The 20,099-nt window shown below is 45.5% G+C and overlaps 3 protein-coding genes across 4 annotated transcripts in view; all 3 read right to left on the bottom strand.

The window, feature by feature from the left end:
- The window catches only part of LOC310756865 (zinc finger protein RFP-like), a 127,755-nt gene extending 110,233 nt beyond the window's left edge, over positions 1 to 17,522 (bottom strand). The window contains exons 1-8 of one of the 2 annotated variants that reach the window (XM_083601745.1): positions 16,789 to 17,512; positions 15,202 to 15,297; positions 14,562 to 14,792; positions 13,481 to 13,503; positions 12,867 to 12,985; positions 11,785 to 11,817; positions 10,555 to 10,584; positions 7,590 to 8,384 (exon numbers count right to left, since the gene is read on the bottom strand). In XM_083601745.1, coding sequence (XP_083457871.1) covers positions 7,858 to 8,384; positions 10,555 to 10,584; positions 11,785 to 11,817; positions 12,867 to 12,985; positions 13,481 to 13,503; positions 14,562 to 14,792; positions 15,202 to 15,297; positions 16,789 to 17,232 — 1,503 coding nt within the window. In that variant the 5' untranslated portion in view covers positions 17,233 to 17,512 and the 3' untranslated portion in view covers positions 7,590 to 7,857. Of the gene's footprint in view, positions 1 to 7,589; positions 8,385 to 10,554; positions 10,585 to 11,784; positions 11,818 to 12,866; positions 12,986 to 13,480; positions 13,504 to 14,561; positions 14,793 to 15,201; positions 15,298 to 16,788 lie in introns of those variants that run through there. The other variant, XM_083601746.1, reaches the window with a different exon arrangement.
- LOC310756497 (tigger transposable element-derived protein 1-like) overlaps positions 1 to 20,099 on the bottom strand; it is a 796,241-nt gene that overhangs the window by 281,828 nt on the left and 494,314 nt on the right. The window lies entirely within an intron of this gene.
- The window catches only part of LOC310757094 (uncharacterized protein), a 508,648-nt gene continuing 490,140 nt past the window's right edge, over positions 1,592 to 20,099 (bottom strand). The window contains exons 2-3 of the mRNA XM_083602247.1: positions 4,494 to 4,612; positions 1,592 to 4,421 (exon numbers count right to left, since the gene is read on the bottom strand). Of these exons, the coding sequence (XP_083458373.1) occupies positions 3,243 to 4,271 (1,029 nt within the window). The 5' untranslated portion in view covers positions 4,272 to 4,421; positions 4,494 to 4,612 and the 3' untranslated portion in view covers positions 1,592 to 3,242. The remainder of the gene's footprint in view (positions 4,422 to 4,493; positions 4,613 to 20,099) is intronic.

Here is a 20,099-nt window from a genome sequence, read left to right as displayed (position 1 = left end):
ATGGTGGGATGCTGATCTGTTGTGCTTTGTTCACATGGGCCATTCTATACAAGATCTCAAAGTAGCTGTCTTATTACAAAAGAATTTCAGAAATAGACTGGAAAGAGAAGTTGCTGAATTGCAACTTATTACCAAACTTAAAACCATGGAGAGACCTGGTCTGAGTAGAGACATTGGATTCTTATCTCATTATACATGATAAAGCTATTTTTAGCCATCTCATCTGTTGCTTTTTCCTGTATCATAGAATCATAGAATCATAGAGTTGGAAGAGACCACAAGGGCCATCGAGTCCAACCCCCTGCCAAGCAGAAAACACCATCAGAGCACTCCTGACATATGGTTGTCAAGCCTCTGCTTAAAGACCTCCAAAGAAGGAGACTCCACCACACTCCTTGGCAGCAAATTCCACTGTCGAACAGCTCTTACTGTCAGGAAGTTCTTCCTAATGTTTAGGTGGAATCTTCTTTCTTGTAGTTTGGAACCATTGCTCCATGTCCGCTTCTCTGGAGCAGCAGAAAACAACCTTTCTCCCTCCTCTATGTGACATCCTTTTATATATTTGAACATGGCTATCATATCACCCCTTAACCGCCTCTTCTCCAGGCTAAACATGCCCAGCTCCCTTAGCCGTTCCTTATAAGGCATCGTTTCCAGGCCTTTGACCATTTTGGTTGCCCTCCTCTGGACACGTTCCAGTTTGTCAGTGTCCTTCTTGAACTGTGGTGCCCAGAACTGGACACAGTACTCCAGGTGAGGTCTGACCAGAGCAGAATACAGTGGCACTATTACATCCCTTGATCTAGATGCTATACTCCTATTGATGCAGCCCAGAATTGCATTGGCTTTTTTAGCTGCCGCGTCACACTGTTGGCTCATGTCAAGTTTGTGGTCAACCAAGACTCCTAGATCCTTTTCACATGTACTGCTCTCAAGCCAGGTGTCACCCATCTTGTATTTGTGCCTCTCATTTTTTTTGCCCAAGTGCAATACTTTACATTTCTCCCTGTTAAAATTCATCTTGTTTGTTTTGGCCCAGTTCTCTAATCTGTCAAGGTCGTTTTGAAGTGTGATCCTGTCCTCTGGGGTGTTAGCCACCCCTCCCAGTTTGGTGTCATCTGCAAATTTGATCAGGATGCCCTTGAGTCCATCATCCAAGTCGTTGATAAAGATGTTGAATAAGACCGGGCCCAAGACAGAACCCTGTGGCACCCCACTAGTCACTCTTCTCCAGGATGAAGAGGAACCATTGATGAGCACCCTTTGGGTTCGGTCAGTCAGCCAGTTACAAATCCACTGAGTGGTAGCATAGTCAAGACCACATTTTACCAATTTACAAGAATATCATGGGGCACCTTGTCAAATGCCTTGCTGAAATCAAGGTAGGCTACATCCACTGCGTTCCCTTCATCTACCAGGCTTGTAATTCTGTCAAAAAACGAGATCAGGTTAGTGACATGACTTATTTTTCAGAAATCCATGCTGACTATTGGTGATCACAGCATTCCTTTCTAGGTGCTCACAGACTGTTTGCTTTATGATCTGCTCCAGAATCTTCCCTGGTATTGATGTCAGACTGACTGGGGGGTAATTATTTGGGTCCTCTCTTTTCCCCTTTTTGAAAATAGGGACAACATTTGCCCTCCTCCAGTCTGCCGGGACTTCGCCTGTTCTCCAGGAATTCTCAAAGATGACTGCCAGTGGTTCTGAGATCACATCTGCCAGTTCTTTTAATACTCTTGGATGCAGTTCATCTGGCCCTGGAGACTTGAATACATCTAAACTAGCCAAGTATTCTTGTACTATCTCTTTAGTTATTCTGGGCTGTGTTTCCTCTGCTGAATCATTTGCTCCAAATTCTTCAGGTCGGGCATTGTTTTCTTTATCGGAGAAGACTGAGGCAAAGAAGGCATTGAGGAGTTCAGCCCTTTCTGTGTCCCCTGTTTGCATTTCACCATCTTCTCCTCTGAGTGACCCCACTGTTTCTTTGTTCTTCCTTTTGCTACGAACATACCCATAAAAGCCTTTTTTGTTGCTTTTAATCTCTCTAGCAAGCCTGAGTTCATTCTGTGCTTTAGCTTTTCTGACTTTGTGTCTACACGTGCTGGCTATTTGTTTGAATTCCTCTTTGGTGGTTTCCCCCCTTTTCCATTTTTTGTACACATCCTTTTTTAATCTTAACTCAGTTAAAAGTTCTGTAGATAGCCACCCTGGCTTCTTTAGGCACCTTCTATGTTTCCGTCTCATTGGTATTGCCTGAAGTTGTGCTTTTACTATCTCCCTCTTAACAAACTCCCAGCCATCATGAACTCCCTTTCCTTTTAGTATTACTGTCCATGGGATCTCACCCAGCACTTCCCTAAGTTTTATGAAGTCGGCTTTCTTAAAGTCAAGAAATTGAGTCCTAGTATGCTTGGCTGCTCCTTTCCGCTGTATAGTAAACTTCAGAAGAGCATGATCACTCGCGCCTAATGATCCTTCCACTTCTACCCCACTAACCAGGTCATCAACATTGGTTAGGACCAGATCTAAAATGGCTGTTCCTCTTGTCGCTTCTCCCACTTTCTGGACAATGAAGTTGTCTGCAAGGCCAGTGAGGAATTTGTTTGACCTTATGCTCTTGGCTGAGTTTGACATCCAACAAATATCCGGGTAATTGAAGTCCCCCATTACTACTATCTCCCTTCCTTTTGCATGCTTGGCCATCTGTTCCAGGAAGGCATCATCTATGTCCTCCGTTTGGCTTGGGGATCTATAGTAAACTCCCACAATGAGGTCACTGTTATTCTTCTCTCCCTTAATTTTGACCCAAATGCTCTCACTTTGGCTTTGAGGTTCTAAATCTTGGATCTCTTCACAGGTATACACATCCCTGACATATAACGCCACTTCTCCTCCTTTCTTGTCTGGTCTGTTTCTCTGAAATAGATTGTATCCCTCCATTATTACATTCCAATCGTGGGACTTATCCCACCAGGTTTCAGTGATGCCTATTATGTCATATTTAGTTTGCTGTACCAAGAGCTCAAGCTCATCTTGTTTATTTCCCATGCTTTGCGCATTAGTGTACAGACATTGAAGTCCATTAATCATTCCCCCATGTCTCTTATTTAAGGATTTTTTCCTCCCACCACTAGGTCTGCGTGCTGTTTGCTCCATTTGGTCTATGACATTTGGATAATCATCTTCATCAATTGATAGACTCCTACCTTCAGGAGCACTGTCTCCCTCCCCCACATTAGTCAGTTTAAAGCCCTCCTGATGAGGTTTCTGAGATTTTTGGCAAAAACATTCCTCCCAACCATTGTGAGGTGCAGCCCATCGCTTGCCAGAAGTCCATCTTCAAGAAACTGCAGTCCGTGATCGAATAATCCAAACCGTTCCTGTTTACACCATTTGCGAAGCCAGCTGTTCACTTCCACTATTTTTCCCTCTCTCCCTGGGCCACGTCGTTCAACTAGGAGGACAGATGAGATGACAATTTGTGCATTTAATTGCTTCAATTTACTGCCCAGAGCCTCGTAGTCTCTTTTGATCTTCTGGAGGCTATTGCTTGCAGTGTCATTGGTTCCCACATGAACCAAGAGGAAGGGGTATTTGTCAGTGGGTTTTATGATTCCTTGCAGTCGTTCAGTTACATCTTGGATCTTAGCCCCGGGGAGACAGCACACTTCCCGAGACATCTTGTCAGGCCCACAGATCACTGCTTCTGTTCCCCTCAGTAGGGAATCCCCTATCACCACTACACGCCTCCTCTTAGGTTTGGTCGGGGTTCGTCCGTAAGCTGTCCGTTCCAAGGTCGCCTGCACATTCCCTGAGGACTGACTTTGCTGCTCGTCTTCATATACCTGATCGACTGTAATGAGGGAGAGATCGTCAAATGGAGTCTGCTCTTCATCTTCCATGCTAGGGGAGAGGACCTCAAAGCGATTGTGTATTTCTAAACAATCAGAGCGAACCCTGGGCCTCCTACTTCTTTGAGTCACGTTTCTCCATATATCTGGCTCCTGTGTTGGTGAACTAGCCTCCTTCTCAGGGGAGTCCCCTGTCTCCTCCTTGGTGGAGACGGTGTGCTCTGTTGCTTCCAAGAAGAGCTCCAGCTCTCTAATTCTTTGGAGCGTAGCTACACGTTCCTCCAGTTGCTGGACTTTGTCTTCTAAGAGGGCAATCAACATGCAATTGCTGCAGGTAAAGCTGCCTGCAACCTTTGGCAAGATGGCAAACATTGTGCAGGAACCGCAGGCGACTGCAGCTGTTCCCTCACCCTCCATCTTGAGAACGTGTCATTGGGGGTGGCTACAGCGGTCCTCCATCATAAGAAGCGTGAAGACAGGGCAAATATCTCCCCCCCCAAAAAAAACCTAGGTCTCCCCCAACAAACGTTTGAGACTAGCTCCCCTAAATCTAAAAGATGGATAAAACTGCGCGTGCCACTAGGTGCGCGCCGCTGCCCTGCAAGCTCTGATAAGCTCCTCCCACAGCTAATCACCTGCCTCAACAGAAACCGTGCCCCCTCTGACCTTTGCACAGGGAGAGCAGCTAATCAGCCACAAAGAAACACACACACGAGAAAACCCTTTTTGCTCCTTCTTCAGCTGCTGCCCTGCAAGCTCTGTAAGACCAATTGCAGTCGTTAACAGTCGTCAACAGGTTTACCACACCTATCAGCCAATCAACCATTCCCACCACCCTTCTGAGTAATACCCCTCCCCACCCTCTCACTATATATAAGGGTCTGGTGACTTCTGTTTCAGTGTATCTGAAGAAGTGTGCATGCACACAAAAGTTCATACCAATAACAAACTTAGTTGGTCTCTAAGGTGCTACTGAACGTCAAAGAATTGATGCTTTTGAATTATGGTGCTGGAGGAGACTCTTGAGAGTCCCATGGACTGCAAGATCAAACCTATCCATTCTGAAGGAAATCAGCCCTGAGTGCTCACTGGAATGACAGATCCTGAAGCTGAGGCTCCAATACTTTGGCCACCTCATGAGAAGAGAAGACTCCCTGGAAGAGACCCTGATGTTGGGAAAGATGGAGGGCACAAGGAGAAGGGGACGACAGACGACGAGATGGTTGGACAGTGTCCTTGAAGCTACCAGCATGAGTTTGACCAAACTGCGGGAGGCAGTGGAAGACAGGAGTGCCTGGCATGCTCTGGTCCATGGGGTCACAAAGAGTCGGACACGACTAAACAACAACAACAAAGGTGATACCGGAAGGAATATTTTAGTTTTTCCACTCAAGTCACTGTCACAACAATCAAGATCCCCAACTCACCACCCGTGTCATCCAGAGTCTTCCCTTTCCCATTCTCAGAAAACACAGCTGAATACAGTGGTACCTTGGTTCTCAAACTTAATCTGTTCCGGAAGTCCATTCCAAAACTAAAGCGTTCCAAAACTAAGGCGCGCTTTCCCATAGAAAGTAATGCAAAATGGATTAATCCGTTTCAGACTTTTAAAAACAACCCCTAAAACAGTAATTTAACATGAATTTTACTATCTAATGAGACCATTGATCCATAAAATGAAAGCAATAAACAATGTACTGCAGTCACACAATCAATCAGTAGCTGAGCTGCGTTCCACACAGTCACAAAAACAAAACAAAAAAACACGCAAAAACAAAAACACAAAATAGCAAAAACAGACAGACCTCAGCATAACACTCAAAACGGAAGTGTGGCACTCAAAACGGAAGTGTAACATTCAAAACAGAGCATGTTCAGCTTCTGAAAAAAGTTCGCAAACCAGAACATTTACTTCCAGGTTTGCAGTGTTTGAGTTCCAAGTTGTTACCAAGGTGTTTGAGAACCAAGGTACCACGGTACACTCTTGGAAAAAGTGAGAGAGCTGCAAGTTGCCTTCGCTGCGGCTCAAACTCAAGGAGGGGGCAGACATTGGTGTCTCCTTCCCATTGTGGATAGGGGGCAGTGGGTAGGGCAGCTCATGACAGGTCTGGTCAAAGGAGGAACAGTGAACACATTTTGGTTTTGGCTCTGCCCTCCTTCCTTGCAAAGATATTGTGACGTTAACATATATGAGAGAGTGCTGGAGGGGAAATAGTTAAATAGGATGCTCAGACAGGACCCAGGGGGTTGGAGTCAGCGGGTCTATAAAACTAGTTCTGAGAGGAGTTCTGGAGTTAGTTCGTTGGGAGTTGTGGGTGGGTAGTTGGTTGGTTTTTGAGTGGATTGGCTAGTTGAGAAAGGCAGTTAGTAATAGACAGACAGTTAGGGCAGTTGGTCCGTGAGTGTGGGGTGGTAGCAGAGATAGAGAGAGGAACATAAGACTAAGAAAGTAAAGAGGAACACCGTTTGGAATGCTGTAAAAGTTTTGTTTATGCCTGAAATAAAATACACTCTTCTTTTTTAATTGAAAAGCTGACTGAGACTGAAGTGATTTTACCAGGGAGGACCTCATTGGTGGCAGCGGATTAGTGGTGTACGGGTCAATAGTCCGTGAGACGACCGGGGGCTCCGTACGAACGCCACAGATACACACCACACTATGGTCACTGATCTTTGCACTGTGGCAAGACATTCTCCTTGGGAGAACACAGAAAATGCAGGCTTCAGGAACAGTTCATTCATCTCAGAAAGCCCAATGCAAGTTTACTTGGAGGTAAGCCCCGGAGATTTAACCACTGTCATTTTCTTGTGGAGCAGGATACTGGCATCCCCTCTTGCCCCTTCTGAGCCTCATTTCACAGATGGTCGGGTTGCACTTGTTCCCCCCAAGAAGCTGAATTATGTCAGCTGCGAGAACATTAGACTGAAGATCTCAAGGTCCCTGGTTCAGTCCTGGTCTTGGGCAAGACCTGCGTGTCAAGATCCTTTTGCCAAATTGCCTCTCTTTGGCTGGTGATGCCAAAAAAGGACATTTCCCTTGCTGCAAGGACCCCTAGACCCATGAGGTCCCAGCAAAAAAAGGAACCCACTTTAAAGCTGGCGTTGGATACCTTGAACTGTATCTGACAGATTTCCACTATCCCAGTGGAATTATCGAAGGGCATCATGTTTATGGCACTGACCCGCTCAGCTTCAGGAACAGAAAATAGTTGTGAGAATTAAAATGATAGGTATTAACAGCCTGGGAGAAAACATAAACCCATCTGATGCTGAAAAGACCCTATTTGGTGGATCATAATGTATTTGGGGTGGGGCTGAGGAACACAAAGTCCCAGGTGAAATATATAGGGCAGTCACAGCCTTCGGGAAACTGCTGGATTGCAGCTCTCATCAACTCTGATCCCTGGCCATGCTGGATGGGGCAGATGGGAGTTGGGAGTCCAGCGTCAGCCAGAGGACGCCATGTTTGCTACACCAACAGACAGAGTCCGACTTGTAAATAAGGAATGTTAATGCAGCAACCCTAAACACATTTAACTGGGCAAAAGCCCCACTGAATCCAACAAGTGTTGAGACAGAAAAGCTGTATTTGCAGAGGGGGTTTTGATTTGACACGGCTGATTTCTAGAAATCTATTAATTCAGTAATGTGCACATTTGAATAGCTGCGGAAAGTCTTGTGAGGAGAGGAAGGTGGAGAAACGAAACCAGGATTGAAGGTGATGGAGGCTGAACCTTTTTGAGGAAAAGATTATTTATTCAGACTGGTCAAGTGTTACTGTTTCCTTAAGAACTCACCTGCAGAATAAATTCTGGAAAGGGAAAGGGAAAAGAAAAACACAACAAACAACAACAATTTATTGACTATTTTGTTATTTCTGCTTATTTCGACTGGAATGAATCCTCAAGTGCCCTTGAGAGGCAAATACTGTTGTTGTTTTAATCTGAGTCATTCTGGTCCAGAAAGAAACATTTGCTGGGCCTGTGAGGCGGATTCCATCTCCTCAGGAAATCCTGAAGTGGGTTTTATCTCCTGACAGGTGAAAGAAAGGGAGGATGGTATCTCCAGAGAATAAGGCTCCTGAGAACGTGTACAGTTCGGTTCCTGAGTCAGCATCAGAAAAAGACACCTCCTCCCCTTCATAGTCCAGAGTCACTCGGATCCTCTTGGGCTCCCAAAACAGGGACAGAGGAAGGTAATCAGGGGGGTCAAACGCCATGTACTCACCTCCCGACTTCCCTACAGCCCAGATCCCTCCCTCAGAACTTAAGGCAAAGTCACCCTTCCTCTCTGCAGACTTCCTAGTGACCCCCACAGTCCAATAGACCCACTTTCCCTCACTTTCCACAGTGACTTCCCAGAAATGGCAGCCTGCTGTGAATCCTTCATGTCCCAACACAGAAGTACGCTTGTTGAATCTCTCAGGATTATCGGGCAGGTCTTGCTCTTTGTCTCCATATCTCACACTTTTCCGATCCTCAGACAGGATGAGCCTGGGATGGGCTGTGTCTGGATCCAGAGTGATATTTGCTGTTGTGGGGGAAGGATGAGGGAACGAGAAGAGAGGCAGAATCAGCCGAGAGTCAGAGAGAGACATCCTGATCCAAAAAACACCTCAGGTACCAGATTCCCTCTAAAAAATGGGAGTTCTTTGCCTCACATCTAAGATTAGGAGTCTTCCAGAATAAATACATTTCTTTTGGATTTTGAATCAGTTTTGTTCCTCTTTTTATAGTCAATGCATTTATATTGTTCCCCTCCTTTCAATCCATGTATCTTCCAAGAAGCAAAATCACCCAGGAAACATTATCCTATGCCAGGCTTCCTCAGCCTCGGCCTTCCATATGTTTTTTGGCCTACAACTCCCATGATCCCTAGTTAGCAGGACCAGTGGTCAGGGAAGATGGGAATTGTAGTCTGAAAACATCTGGAGGCCCGAGGTTGAGGAAGCCTGTCCTATGCCCTTTTAAAATGTGTTTTTTTGAGGGGGGGCTATTGGGTTGTTGTTTTTATTATTATGATGTATTTTGTGGTTTTATATCTTTATTTTATTCTGTGAACCGCCCTGAGACCCTTGGGTGTAGGGCAGTATATACATTCAATAAATAATAATAAGAATATTCAGCTCTTCTATGTTACAAGAGACAAGGGCCCTGCAGGACTTGACATCTTTCCGCAGGGCCTGCAAGACAGAGCTGTTCCACTAGGCCTTTGGTCAGGGCGCAGCCTGACTCCCTCCTTTGGCAATCTTTACAAAACTTTAGTTTATGGTTGCCATCAATTTTGATTTTAATTAATTTTTATAATGTTTTTATAATGTTGCACTGTTTTAGTGTTGTTAGCCGCCCTGAGCCTGGCTTCGGCTGGGGAGGGCGGGATATAAATAAAATATTATTATTATTATTATTAGTGAAGGGGATAATGGCCAGTAGACAGAAACTGCCCTCCTTTGACACACTCTGGGTGAATTAGCCATTTGGAGCTCCCATGGGGTGTTCAATGAGGGCACCCCAGTTCAGACCAGCAGAGAACAGCTATCGACCCCTTAATAACCTCATTTATAGTTAGAGTTGGGAAGAATGTCAGTGCAGAACAATCAGCCAATTTTAGCTCAGCTGGAGGTAAGACTAATGCTGCTTCAAGGGTAACATTTCATTAAGGAAAACAAAGTTGGGCAACCTAGCAGATACCCTTGCATTGCGAAACTTTTCGTAGAAGCGCTGTGCCACTAACATGCAATTTTGCTTTCCTGGTGCATGCTAAAAGCTCTTTAAATAATGTTTTGTCTTTTGCAGTTTTCACTGTAAAGCTGATTCATTGTCCTGAAAACACACCTGCATTTATATATTTAAGTACCTTGAAACAAGCTGTGCAGGACGTTGGGGAAAAGTTGGCTACGGTGGGATACCTACTGAACTAGAGCTAATACCATCATGGCAAAAAAATGAAAAGAGAGCACTGTGCCTCCACATTGAAGCATCTCTTCCCAAAGTTGCTCTGGAAGCAGAAGGATGCTTAGGGTGGGCTGTTTCTTTCTGGCCCCTTCCCACTAAGACCAACTCCTCCTCCCTGACCTGACCTTGCTGAGCCATTTCAGACCACAGATTTCTCCCTGCCAAATCAGCCATTAGCATCTGTCTTCTTGGAACTGCTTTTTAAACTTCCAGAAGATGAAGCCCTCTCCTTGGTCCCTTAACAAGGCCGGGGGTGCGGACAGTGCTGGATCTGACCAGCAAAACAGATCTCCCTGTGGGCTAAATTTGCTAGGTGGGGGCTATTGACAAGGCTGCCTCTGATTCTCAGGTGATGGAAGCCAGAAACTGGAGAGAGCCACTGCCTTCCTGTCCTGCTTAGGGGCTTCCTGGTGGCATCAGTTTGGCTCCTGCTGGAAAGAGGATTTTGGATGAGATGGACTCTTGGTCTGACACAGCTACGAAGTGCTTTGGTCACATAAAGCAAACAAACAACCTCTAGGCAGGAAGAGAACTTAATCTTATACATCTGGGCAGTTTCTTTGGAGGGGAAGCCCTCTCCCCATCCTCTCCCCACCCTGTCTACACCTTCAATCCCAGCCTCTCTGGGAAAACCCAATTGCAGGACCAGAGCCAAACTATGGGTGGTTCTCAACTCTGCAGCACAGACCCCATGAAAGACCAGTCCCGACCCCTTCTGTGAATTTAGGCCTCCATGTGAAACTTACCTCTCTGGATATTTCTGAGTAATGGATCATCTGAGGAAGCAAAAAGATATAATGTTTAATCTTGTAACAAAAGTACAGTGGTGCCTCGCAAGACGAAATTAATCCGTTCCGCGAGTCTCTTCGTCTTGCGGTTTGTTCGTCTTGCGAAGCACGGCTATTAGCGGCTTAACGGCTTAAAGAAAAAGGAAACAAACTCGCAAGAACTCGCAAGACGTTTCGTCTTGCAAAGCAAGCCCATAGGGAAATTCGTCTTGCAGAACGACTCAAAAAACGGAAAACTCTTTCGTCTTGCGCGTTTTTCGTCTTGCGAGGCATTCGTCTTGCGAGGTACCACTGTATTACCGTACACCATAACCTAGCACCTGTTGTTTCCTTATTTCAAGCAGAAGATTAAATCAGAGAACAAATAACTGCAAACAAGAAACAGTATGACTAAGAAATTAAAGACACTAACATGATGAACTAGATGACCCTTGGAAACTTTTAAAACTCTACTATTCTATGCTTCTATGTGAAAACCAGAAATGGTTCTCCATGCTAGAAAATCGCAAAATAAAATCAATTTGAATTCATGAATGAAATAGAGATCTATACTGGATGACTGGAAGGCCAGAAGTGCCATTTCCATCTTTTAAAAAGATCAAAAAAAAAAGCCAAAGGAAGGTTAAGATCTGCCCCAAGTATAAACAGGAGGGAAACAGCTACTGAAGCCAGAATTTTCAAGCATGATGACAAACCAAATTCCAGAGGAAGAATTGGCAGAGCTTTAAAATGTAATTCCAGGGGTTTCATGCAATGGGAAGTCCTCCTTCATAGAATGGGGTCGATCTCATAAGAAGTGTGAGTCTTTAAGACTCTTGAAAGGTACTGTAAGTCTTTGAAGTCCCACCCCCCACAATCAAGTGATATATAAATTTTGTGAAATAGATAAAAATAAAAGTAAAAAAATCAAGTGGAAAACCAGTGAAATGACAGGCAGGAATGGAACTCCTCCATTAGTCCCAGAATGACGTGCAGGTTCTTCACAGGGAAAGGCTATGTCCCCAATCCACACCTTCAAACCCTCTTCCAATTCATTCATGAGACATACAAAGAACCCAAACACCACTAGAGGACTGTTACCCAGAGTTACGGCATTGGGGGTCCCAAATCTGCAGAACAGACGGTTCAACAGCCATAAAATATCAGTCCCCATCCCTCCTGTGAAACTGTTCTCCCCATGAAATTTACCTTCCTGAAGCTGTTCTTTGAGTAACAGAGCATCTGAGGAAGCAAAAAGATATAGTGTAAGGGCAACACTGTTCCACCTGAAATAAATCTCCATACAAAAGTAACGCTTTATAACGTAGCATCTTCAAATTCAAGAAAAAGATTAAGAAGTAGAAAAAATAATTATAAACAAGAAAATCATAGGAAGAATCTATGAAAACTATGAAAGCTTTAAAACTCCATAATCGTAAAGCAAGCTTACAAATATCAGAATAAAAATATTCAGCATAAATCCTGATATTCTCTGAGTTTTGTCACTATAATTGGTGTCTAGTAGAGGGTTGGAGAGGAGACAGCACAATAGGAATCCTGTAAAAGGATGCAGAGGGGAGATGGAGGCAGCCTTAATATCTTCTCCAAGTAAAGTGGTGGTGGGAATCATTAAAGCCAAAATTGTGAAACATAAGTAGAAGCAAAGGTTGCTGTAGAAGGACTGGCAGAGTTCTCATAGAAAAGGAAACCCTTACTCATAAACCTTCTGCAAATCTTTCAGATTGTTAGCAAGCATAATTGTGCCTTTTGGGGCTCATGTGCTCTTGCTCCATCCTCAATGGGGGAACTCTCAGGAGATCTTGAAGGCTGAAACACTAGATATGGCAGCTGCAGGGGGATGTCTGAGGAGGAGATGGCTCAGGCCTTGGCTCCAATGATGAGAAACAAGCCTGAACCGGAGGCAAGAGGGGGAACTGGGGGCTTCTTAATGCCCTTTGACTCCATTCAGAGCTGGAGAACCTCCAAAAGGACAATCTCAGATTGTGTAGATGGGAAACCAAAAGGAAAAGGAGGTTCTGTATAATTGTAAACAGATGCACATTGGAGGAAAAAATCCTGATTTGCTCTATGTTTCAGGCTTTCTTTGCAGGATCCAGAGTGACAATATACACGGGGGAAAGGAAATGATGGCTGGAGCATCAAGAAGGAAACTATCCTGGTGGTACCCCGTCTGCAGCAGGAATGAAATTCAATGCAACAAGAGCCTGGCATGTTCAGTTCTGAACTAATATAACGCCCAGTGTAAAATCCTTGCAAGCAGTTTTCATTACCTTCAAATTGTTCCATGACATCCTCCACAAGGATATTTATATCACAAAATTCCGAGATCCTCTTCTTCAGCTCTGGAAAGAAAGCCAGTGGGTTCTCTTGACTCTCCCTTTTCCCATACCTGGTGAAAAGAAAAACACTGTTAGCCTATTCAAATCCACAATTCCTAGTACATGAAAAAGATGGAATCGGGGAAGAGAATTGCAGAAAGCTCAGAGGGACAGGAAGACACAGAGGGGAAAGATTATTCCTCACTATAAATTCCACAGCCAGACATCACAGGGCCAGAAGAGCAACCCCAGGCCTCTGAGTCTCCCCACTGATGTCTATTCAAAGAACAATGAATGAATATAATGTGCAGGAGGCAGAGAAGAGCCTCCAGCCCTGCGTGAGGTGATGGGGGGGTGGGGGAGAAGGCAGAACTCTGACCCTGATTCTTGCAATGAGAATTGGTGTGCGACAAGTTCAAAAGAGGGGGCCCTGCTTTTACCTGTGAGATGCTGCAGGGAGTGAGTCCTACAGTCTCTCCCCTGCAGCCCCTGGACGGCCATATCTGAGGTTCTTGCATCCCAGCCTCATGGAGTGATACTAATGGAAATGAGCCAGATCCACTTACCTCTCCAGGGTGCCTCTCATATCCTAGAGGGGGAAAGAGAAGGGAATTCACTGAACACCACAGGCCACACTAGGAAGACCCCCTCAGACCCTGGCCCTCGGATGTCAGTCTGCCTGGCACATGACAACATTTTGAGTAGGGATCAGCCAATTTTGCTTTCTCTCAGTTTTCATTTTTCCAATGTTAAGTTCTTAAGTTACCCAGTCTTAAGTTCTTGAGGACAGAAATGGGTTTGGTTTTTTTCCTCCCGGGGGTGAGATAAATAGACATGATGACAAGGCCTTAGTTGAGTCAAGACAACAAACCAGCATGAAGGCGCTGCAAGATTTGTTACTTCATATGAGTACAGCGGTACCTCGGGTTAAGAACTTAATTCGTTCCAGAGGTCCATTCTTAACCTAAAACTGTTCTTAACCTGAGGTACCACTTTAGCTAATGGGGCCTCCCGCTGCTGGAGCACGATTTCTGTTCTCATCCTGAAGCAAAGTTCTTAACCCGAGGTAATATTTCTGCGTTAGCGGAGTCTGTAACCTGAAGCGTCTGTAACCCGAGGTACCACTGTAGTAGCGCTAGGTAGCCTTTGTGAGCATCTCTGTACTCTAGGCATCTCACATGAGTCTCTAAAACAATGGCGGTTGTCGCTTGTCTGCCTCTGGGTGAGTGAGGGTGAGGCGAAAGGGAAGGACAATCTCAATGCCTAAAACCTGAGGTGTCAAATAAAGAAACTGCACTTAATGCTAAAGCTCACTTCTCGTTTGCTCAATTTTATTTTTTCCTTTGATCCAAGGCAGCCAAAGCAGCCTCTGGGAAGCCCAACACAGGCCATGAAGGCAGCATGGCCATGATAGACGGCATTAGGAGACCATTATTTTCTGCAAAGAGCAGAAAACCGCATCCAGTTCCATCCACCGCAGAAGAATCTCTAGTCTGCTTTCAGGTGAGAAAATCATCCCAGCTCTCCTGACTAGAGCCTCCATATCCTGAACCCCATACTACTTGTATAGATGAATGAGGCACATAAAAGTTTGCCAGCACCCTTTTCCAGGAGCGAAGCCTTGTGCTGCTCCTGCCACCATCTTACCTGCAGGAGTTCATTCGCTGGCTTCTGGCGCTTCTCCTCCAACTCCTGGATTCTCCTTTCAAGAGAGGAGAGTTCGCTGGAGAATCTGGCCAGCTGCTCATCCCTTTCCCTTGCAATCTGCTCCTCTACGTCTTCTATCTCATTCAACAGGTGTTTTTCTTGTTCCTCCAGGAACGTTCGCAGTTGCTTGAGCTTCTCCACTGTTTTCTGCCTCTCCGTTTCTGTCAATTTCTGCAAGAGGCAGGAAGAAATAGGAAAAGAGCAGGCCGGAGTCTGGAATGTGTATTTACAACATCAGAAGGAGAGACGAGAGAATTCCACAGGGAGGCCATGTTTGATTTTTCATAGACATAAAACCTACACCTGGCAGCTAAAGAAGGCCTCTTCTTCAGAGATTAAAGTAAAAATTGGAGGGTGGCAGGAGGTTGAAGGGATGAACACACTCTCTCTACCCTCTCCACTGCCATTTCTATTGCCTTCCATTTTGTTTATGGCCACAGCATAAAGCAAGAGCGTTGTCCTGATGTGGAAAAATGAGAAAGAGGGAGAGGATGAAATGGGCAGATTTCCCATCCCTCCTCAGTCCTGACTTGATTCTTCAAGTAGTTGTTCCCTCCCTAATAATCACAGTGATACTTACAAGGAGGGCTTGGCTTTCCTTTTCCAGGTCCACTTGATAGGCCAGAATTTTCTCTCTCTCTTTCCTCAGGATCTGCAGGCGGCTGCTGATCAGTCCCTAAAGAGGAAAGAAAAAACTCGGGCTAGACAGGGAGAGATGGAGCGATAAATTGACTATTACCCTGACTTCTAGTATGTGGTGGCCCTGCTCTTAATAGTTTCTCTCCCTCTTCCATTTCATTAATACTTTTAATTGAGCAGATTTAATATGCAACAGTTAATGCTTGTATTTTTAATGTTTTAATTAAATGACTATAGATAAACTGCAAAAGTTTGGAGAAAAACCATAACAGATTTATTGAGGTGGGGATATTTTTAGCAGCCTTTGCTAATCTTGCTACCCTCCAGAAGTGATGTTTAGGGAACTTTTTAATGTTTGATGTTTTAATGTGCTTTTAAGATTCTGTTGAGAAACCCAGCCAGATGGGTGGGGTATAAATAATAAATTATTGTTATTGTTATTTATATTAGCGTAAAATAAAAAATACAAACGATCAAAAATATTCAAAGTCACAAAAAATAGTGGTTTTATCTTCCGCATAAACAATAGACTATGTAGAAAAATGAAAGCTGCCAGGGCTGGGCAAATACATTTCATTGCCTGAGGGTAACCGTTAAAAAATGGTGCCCCTCACCATGTTCCACTCATACAAAAGGCAAGTACTGTATTTGCCTAGCTGGGATCTAGAGAGTCCCTTTTTGAGCCCTTTGAAGCCTGGGAGGTTTTGGCAGACAGAGATGCTGAGTGCCATCCACAAGTGTGGCTACTTTATGGCTCTCCTCCAACTTCCCTGGGTGTCTGAGGAGGGGAAATGTGTTGTCCCCCTCCCTCAAAAAAAACAATAATGGGGGAGGGTGGGTGACCGGACATCAAAAGTGTTCCACCTCGGTGCAAACCTGTCACCTTCTGCCAGCTCCCCTCACCCCACAGTGGAGATGCAGCCCTGGGAACTGGAAAGGACCCAAGGGTCATCTAGTCCAGCCCCTGCAATGCAAGAAGCACAGGTAAGATTTGTAGATTTACCGCAGCATGCAATTTATGGCTACTATGCGATGAACCCATCCTCGGAGACAAGTCTTATTAGCATCATCCTTGCTATCATTTTATTATCCCCAAGGGGTAGCAGTGTTGCACTAGTTTTAATGTTTAATAATAGGTTATTGTGTTTTAGTGTTCTGTTGGAAGCCGCCCAGAGTGACTGGGGAAACCCAGCTAGATGGGCGGGGTATAAATAATAAACTATTATTATTATTATTATTAGGCAGAAAACAACAATGAAAAAGTTCCAGGACTTCAAAAGCTTACTGTAAGGTGCTGCGATGTGTGTTGATACAATTTCAAATCCTTAAAAGGAAGGGAATCAATTGATGTGTTTAAGGGTACTATTCCATCCTTACTCAGGAGCAAGCTCCACTGAACAACCAGCATGCAAATTGCATCCAGACAATTCATGTCATGCCTTGTTCAGACGTGTGAGCCACAGAAAACCACCCAAGAAGAATCCACAGCTATTCCCTCCCCCGCTCAAGATCCCGCGCGGTTTCCTACCTTGCACTCCTCGTAAGCCTCCTCCAGAGGAATCACCTTGTGATTTTCATGTGCCTTGGATTTGCCACACACCACACAGATGGGGGCTTCCTCCTCCTTGCAGAAGAGCTTCAGAGGCTTCCGGTGCTCCTTGCAGACTTTCCCTTTTCCTCCTTCCTCCTTTCCCTCTTGGAGGCTGAGCTTCTTGATTAATTCCACAAAGTTTACCAGCTGCCGGTTGGGGATGAGACTATTTTGCTGGACTGTTTTTCTGCACTGAGGGCAGGAAGCCTCTGCCTCCGATTCTCCCCAGCACTGAGCCAAGCAAGACCGGCAGAAGTTGTGCCCACACTCTGGGATGGTCACTGGATCCTTGAAGTAATCCCGGCAGATGGAGCAAGTGGCTTCATCACGGAGATCCTGGACGGGACTCCCTGCAGCAGCAGCAGCAGCAGCAGCAGCCATGGCTCCCTCGCGCCAATGTAAGAGTTAAATGCCACTTCCTCCCATCTCACTTCCTGGGTTTTTCTGCAAATAACTCCGGAGTTTATTGCCCACGTGGTTTATCCTTGCTCGTTTCCTCCTCGCTTTGCGTTTCTTATGCAGTATATGCATGGCGGTGCATTGTCCTGAGAAGGAAATGTGTACGTACTTTTATAAATAAAGGAAATCAAGGAAATCCTTGGCATCGTGCAGCAACAGCAGCCTCCGCTTCAAGAAAATCCACCTTCTGGAGGGCAGGGCTTTGTAGCAGCCCGAGATCCCTCCCCCACCTCCTGGATTGGACATCTTGATCCCCTGCTCAGCTCTGGGATCTGGTGGGGGTGGGCAGAGGTTTTTCAGGGGCGGGCTCCCCTTTCTCCCCTGCTTGGAATCAACTACTTTGGGTGAACAAAGTTCCTTGAAATATTTCCAACAGCGTCTGTGAACTGCACCAGAAAGTAAACGCTGGTGGAACTAGAGGTGAATTAAATTTGTTTTGGGTAAAATGCTTAGAGATTTTATTACCATCAGTCAAGCAGTACACAAATATTGTTAAATAAAATAAGTAAATCAAGGACAGCCTGGACATATCAGTTGGCTAGACTGTGGTGCTGATTACGCCAAGGTTGCAGGTTTCATTCCCCTATATATGGGACAGCTGTGTGCTAACTTTTTTCAAAGAGGGCCAGATTTGATGAAGTGAGGGGCCAACCAAAGTTGTTAACCTTTTTTTTTAGGTTTGAAGCTGTTGAGGTTTTTTAGGATTTTACCACAGGGGCCAGATATTAAACCGATCGGCTTTGAACATGCCTGACTTAGATGATACACAGGATTCCTTACAACTCTACAAAATAGACAAGTCATATTCCGCTGCATCTGTTTGTTTTTAAATATATATTTTTTAAAATTAAGTACAGTGGTACCTCCCATTATGAAACATATTGGCTTAATGGTTCCCAACCAAGGCCAGGGACACATCACAAGGGCAGCCACAGACCCACACTGACAAGAGCAGCTCTCAGTGACTCACACTGTAGTGTACAAATGTGGAAGTGTGAACTCCACAAATGGGAGGAATAGGACGCCACTCTCTTTTTGCAAACTTGGCAAAAAAATAAGGAGATCATTGTTGGATCAGGCCAAATGTCCATTTAGTCCCAGATGGTGGAAGATTCCAGACTGACAAAAGAAAGTGAAACTATGGACCTCCCTCATATGAGAGGCAGGAAAGGCCACCAACCTGGCTGGCTTTAGAAGACTAGACACCTTCAGAAATGGCTACGTGGGGCCTCCACTGTTGGAGGCAGCATGTGTCTTTGAATTGGGATTCCAGAAAGCTAAACGAATAGTATCAAGAAGGTCATGAGCATTACTTCAAAAATGCAGAAGAGCTGCAGCTCAGGAGAACAGCGTCTGCTTGGCATGGAAAAGCTTCCAAGTTCAATCCCTTGCATCTCCCATTTCGGACTGGGAAAGGTGCCAGTCTGAAATCCAGGAGAGCCACAGCCACGCAGTGTAGACACGGCAGAGCAAGTTATCCCTGCATCTAAAGCACCAATGCAGCACGATTACACACACACACGCCAGTGCATGGCATTTCCAAGATTGACTTTCTGTTCCCACAGTTCAGGGAGGCTGGAGCTGAGAGATGTTGTGTTGTGTTTGAGAGGCCTGCTCCTTCCTGATTTGTTTTCCTGCTGCCTCAAGAAACCAGTTGCTGTTGTTAATTCAATAAAGTTCTCTGTCAAGGCTTCCTGTCCCAGGAGGGGACAAACAATCTGCCCACCCCCTGCTCTGGTGCCCATGATGGAGGCAGGCGGGCAGAGGCACATTATCTCCACAGATAATTCTCATAGCACTAGAACTCGTAGCCCCCAAACAAAGCTGAATGTTGGGAGATCCAGGACAGATCAAAGCATTGCATTGTGCAGCACATAATTAAACTATGGAACTCTCTGCCACTGGAGGCAGAGATGGGAACCAACGTAAAATCATGAAATTGCAAAGTTGGAAGGGACCACAAGGGTCACCTAGTCCAGATCTCTGCAATGGAGGAATCTTTTGCCCAACGTGGTGCTCAAGCCGGTGACCCTTAGATTAAGACGACTGTGCTCCACCCACTGAGCTGGGGAGAAGACAAGGGGACAAATTCACGGAGCACTAGGCTGTTGATGGCTCTTAAGCACAATGGCTCTGCTCTGCCTCCCCAGTCCAGAGGCAGCAGGCTTCTAAATCTCAGTGGCTGGAAGCTGCAATGGGGGGGAGGCTGGTTTTGCTCTCTGGTCCTCCTTGCAGGTTTTCCACAAGCGTCTGGGTGGCCCCTCTTGGGTGCTGGACCAGATGGGCTGCTTTGGTGTCCTTCAACAGGGTGAGTGGAGGCTCACAGGGAAACGTATGATGACACACAAACGTAGCCAACATCATATAGGAGATGGACCAAGGGGAGGTGGCCCTCATGCAGGTGGGGAAAGGTGTATTTCAGGAAAAGGAGAGCAGGCTGCAGCTGTCAGTAACAAGCGGTGCTGATAGTGGAGCCAGAGTGAGTCCTGCCTGATATTTGAGAGTGGTCAATTCGATAGGCATTTGTTGTTCTAGTTATTAGTATCCCAGGAGAAAAATCAGATGCACCTGGTGCTGAAAAGACACTCCTTGGGGGAGCACTGTGTAATTGGGGTGGGCTGAGGAACACAGGGAAGGTGCCCTGTGAAATGTATGGGGCAGCACAGCCCATGGGGCCCCTTCCGGAAGCTGCTGGACTGCAATTCCCATCCTCTCTGACCCCTGGCCATGCTGGATGGGTCAAAGGGGAGTTGGAGACCAGCATTATCCAGAGGACACCCCATTTGATG

This window comes from Podarcis filfolensis (genome assembly GCF_964270895.1).
Source record: "Podarcis filfolensis genome assembly, chromosome: 2".
In the NCBI taxonomy this organism is placed as follows: domain Eukaryota; kingdom Metazoa; phylum Chordata; class Lepidosauria; order Squamata; family Lacertidae; genus Podarcis; species Podarcis filfolensis.
The sequence above is the reverse complement of the archived record's forward strand: the minus strand, read 5'-3'. Positions and strand labels throughout refer to the sequence as shown.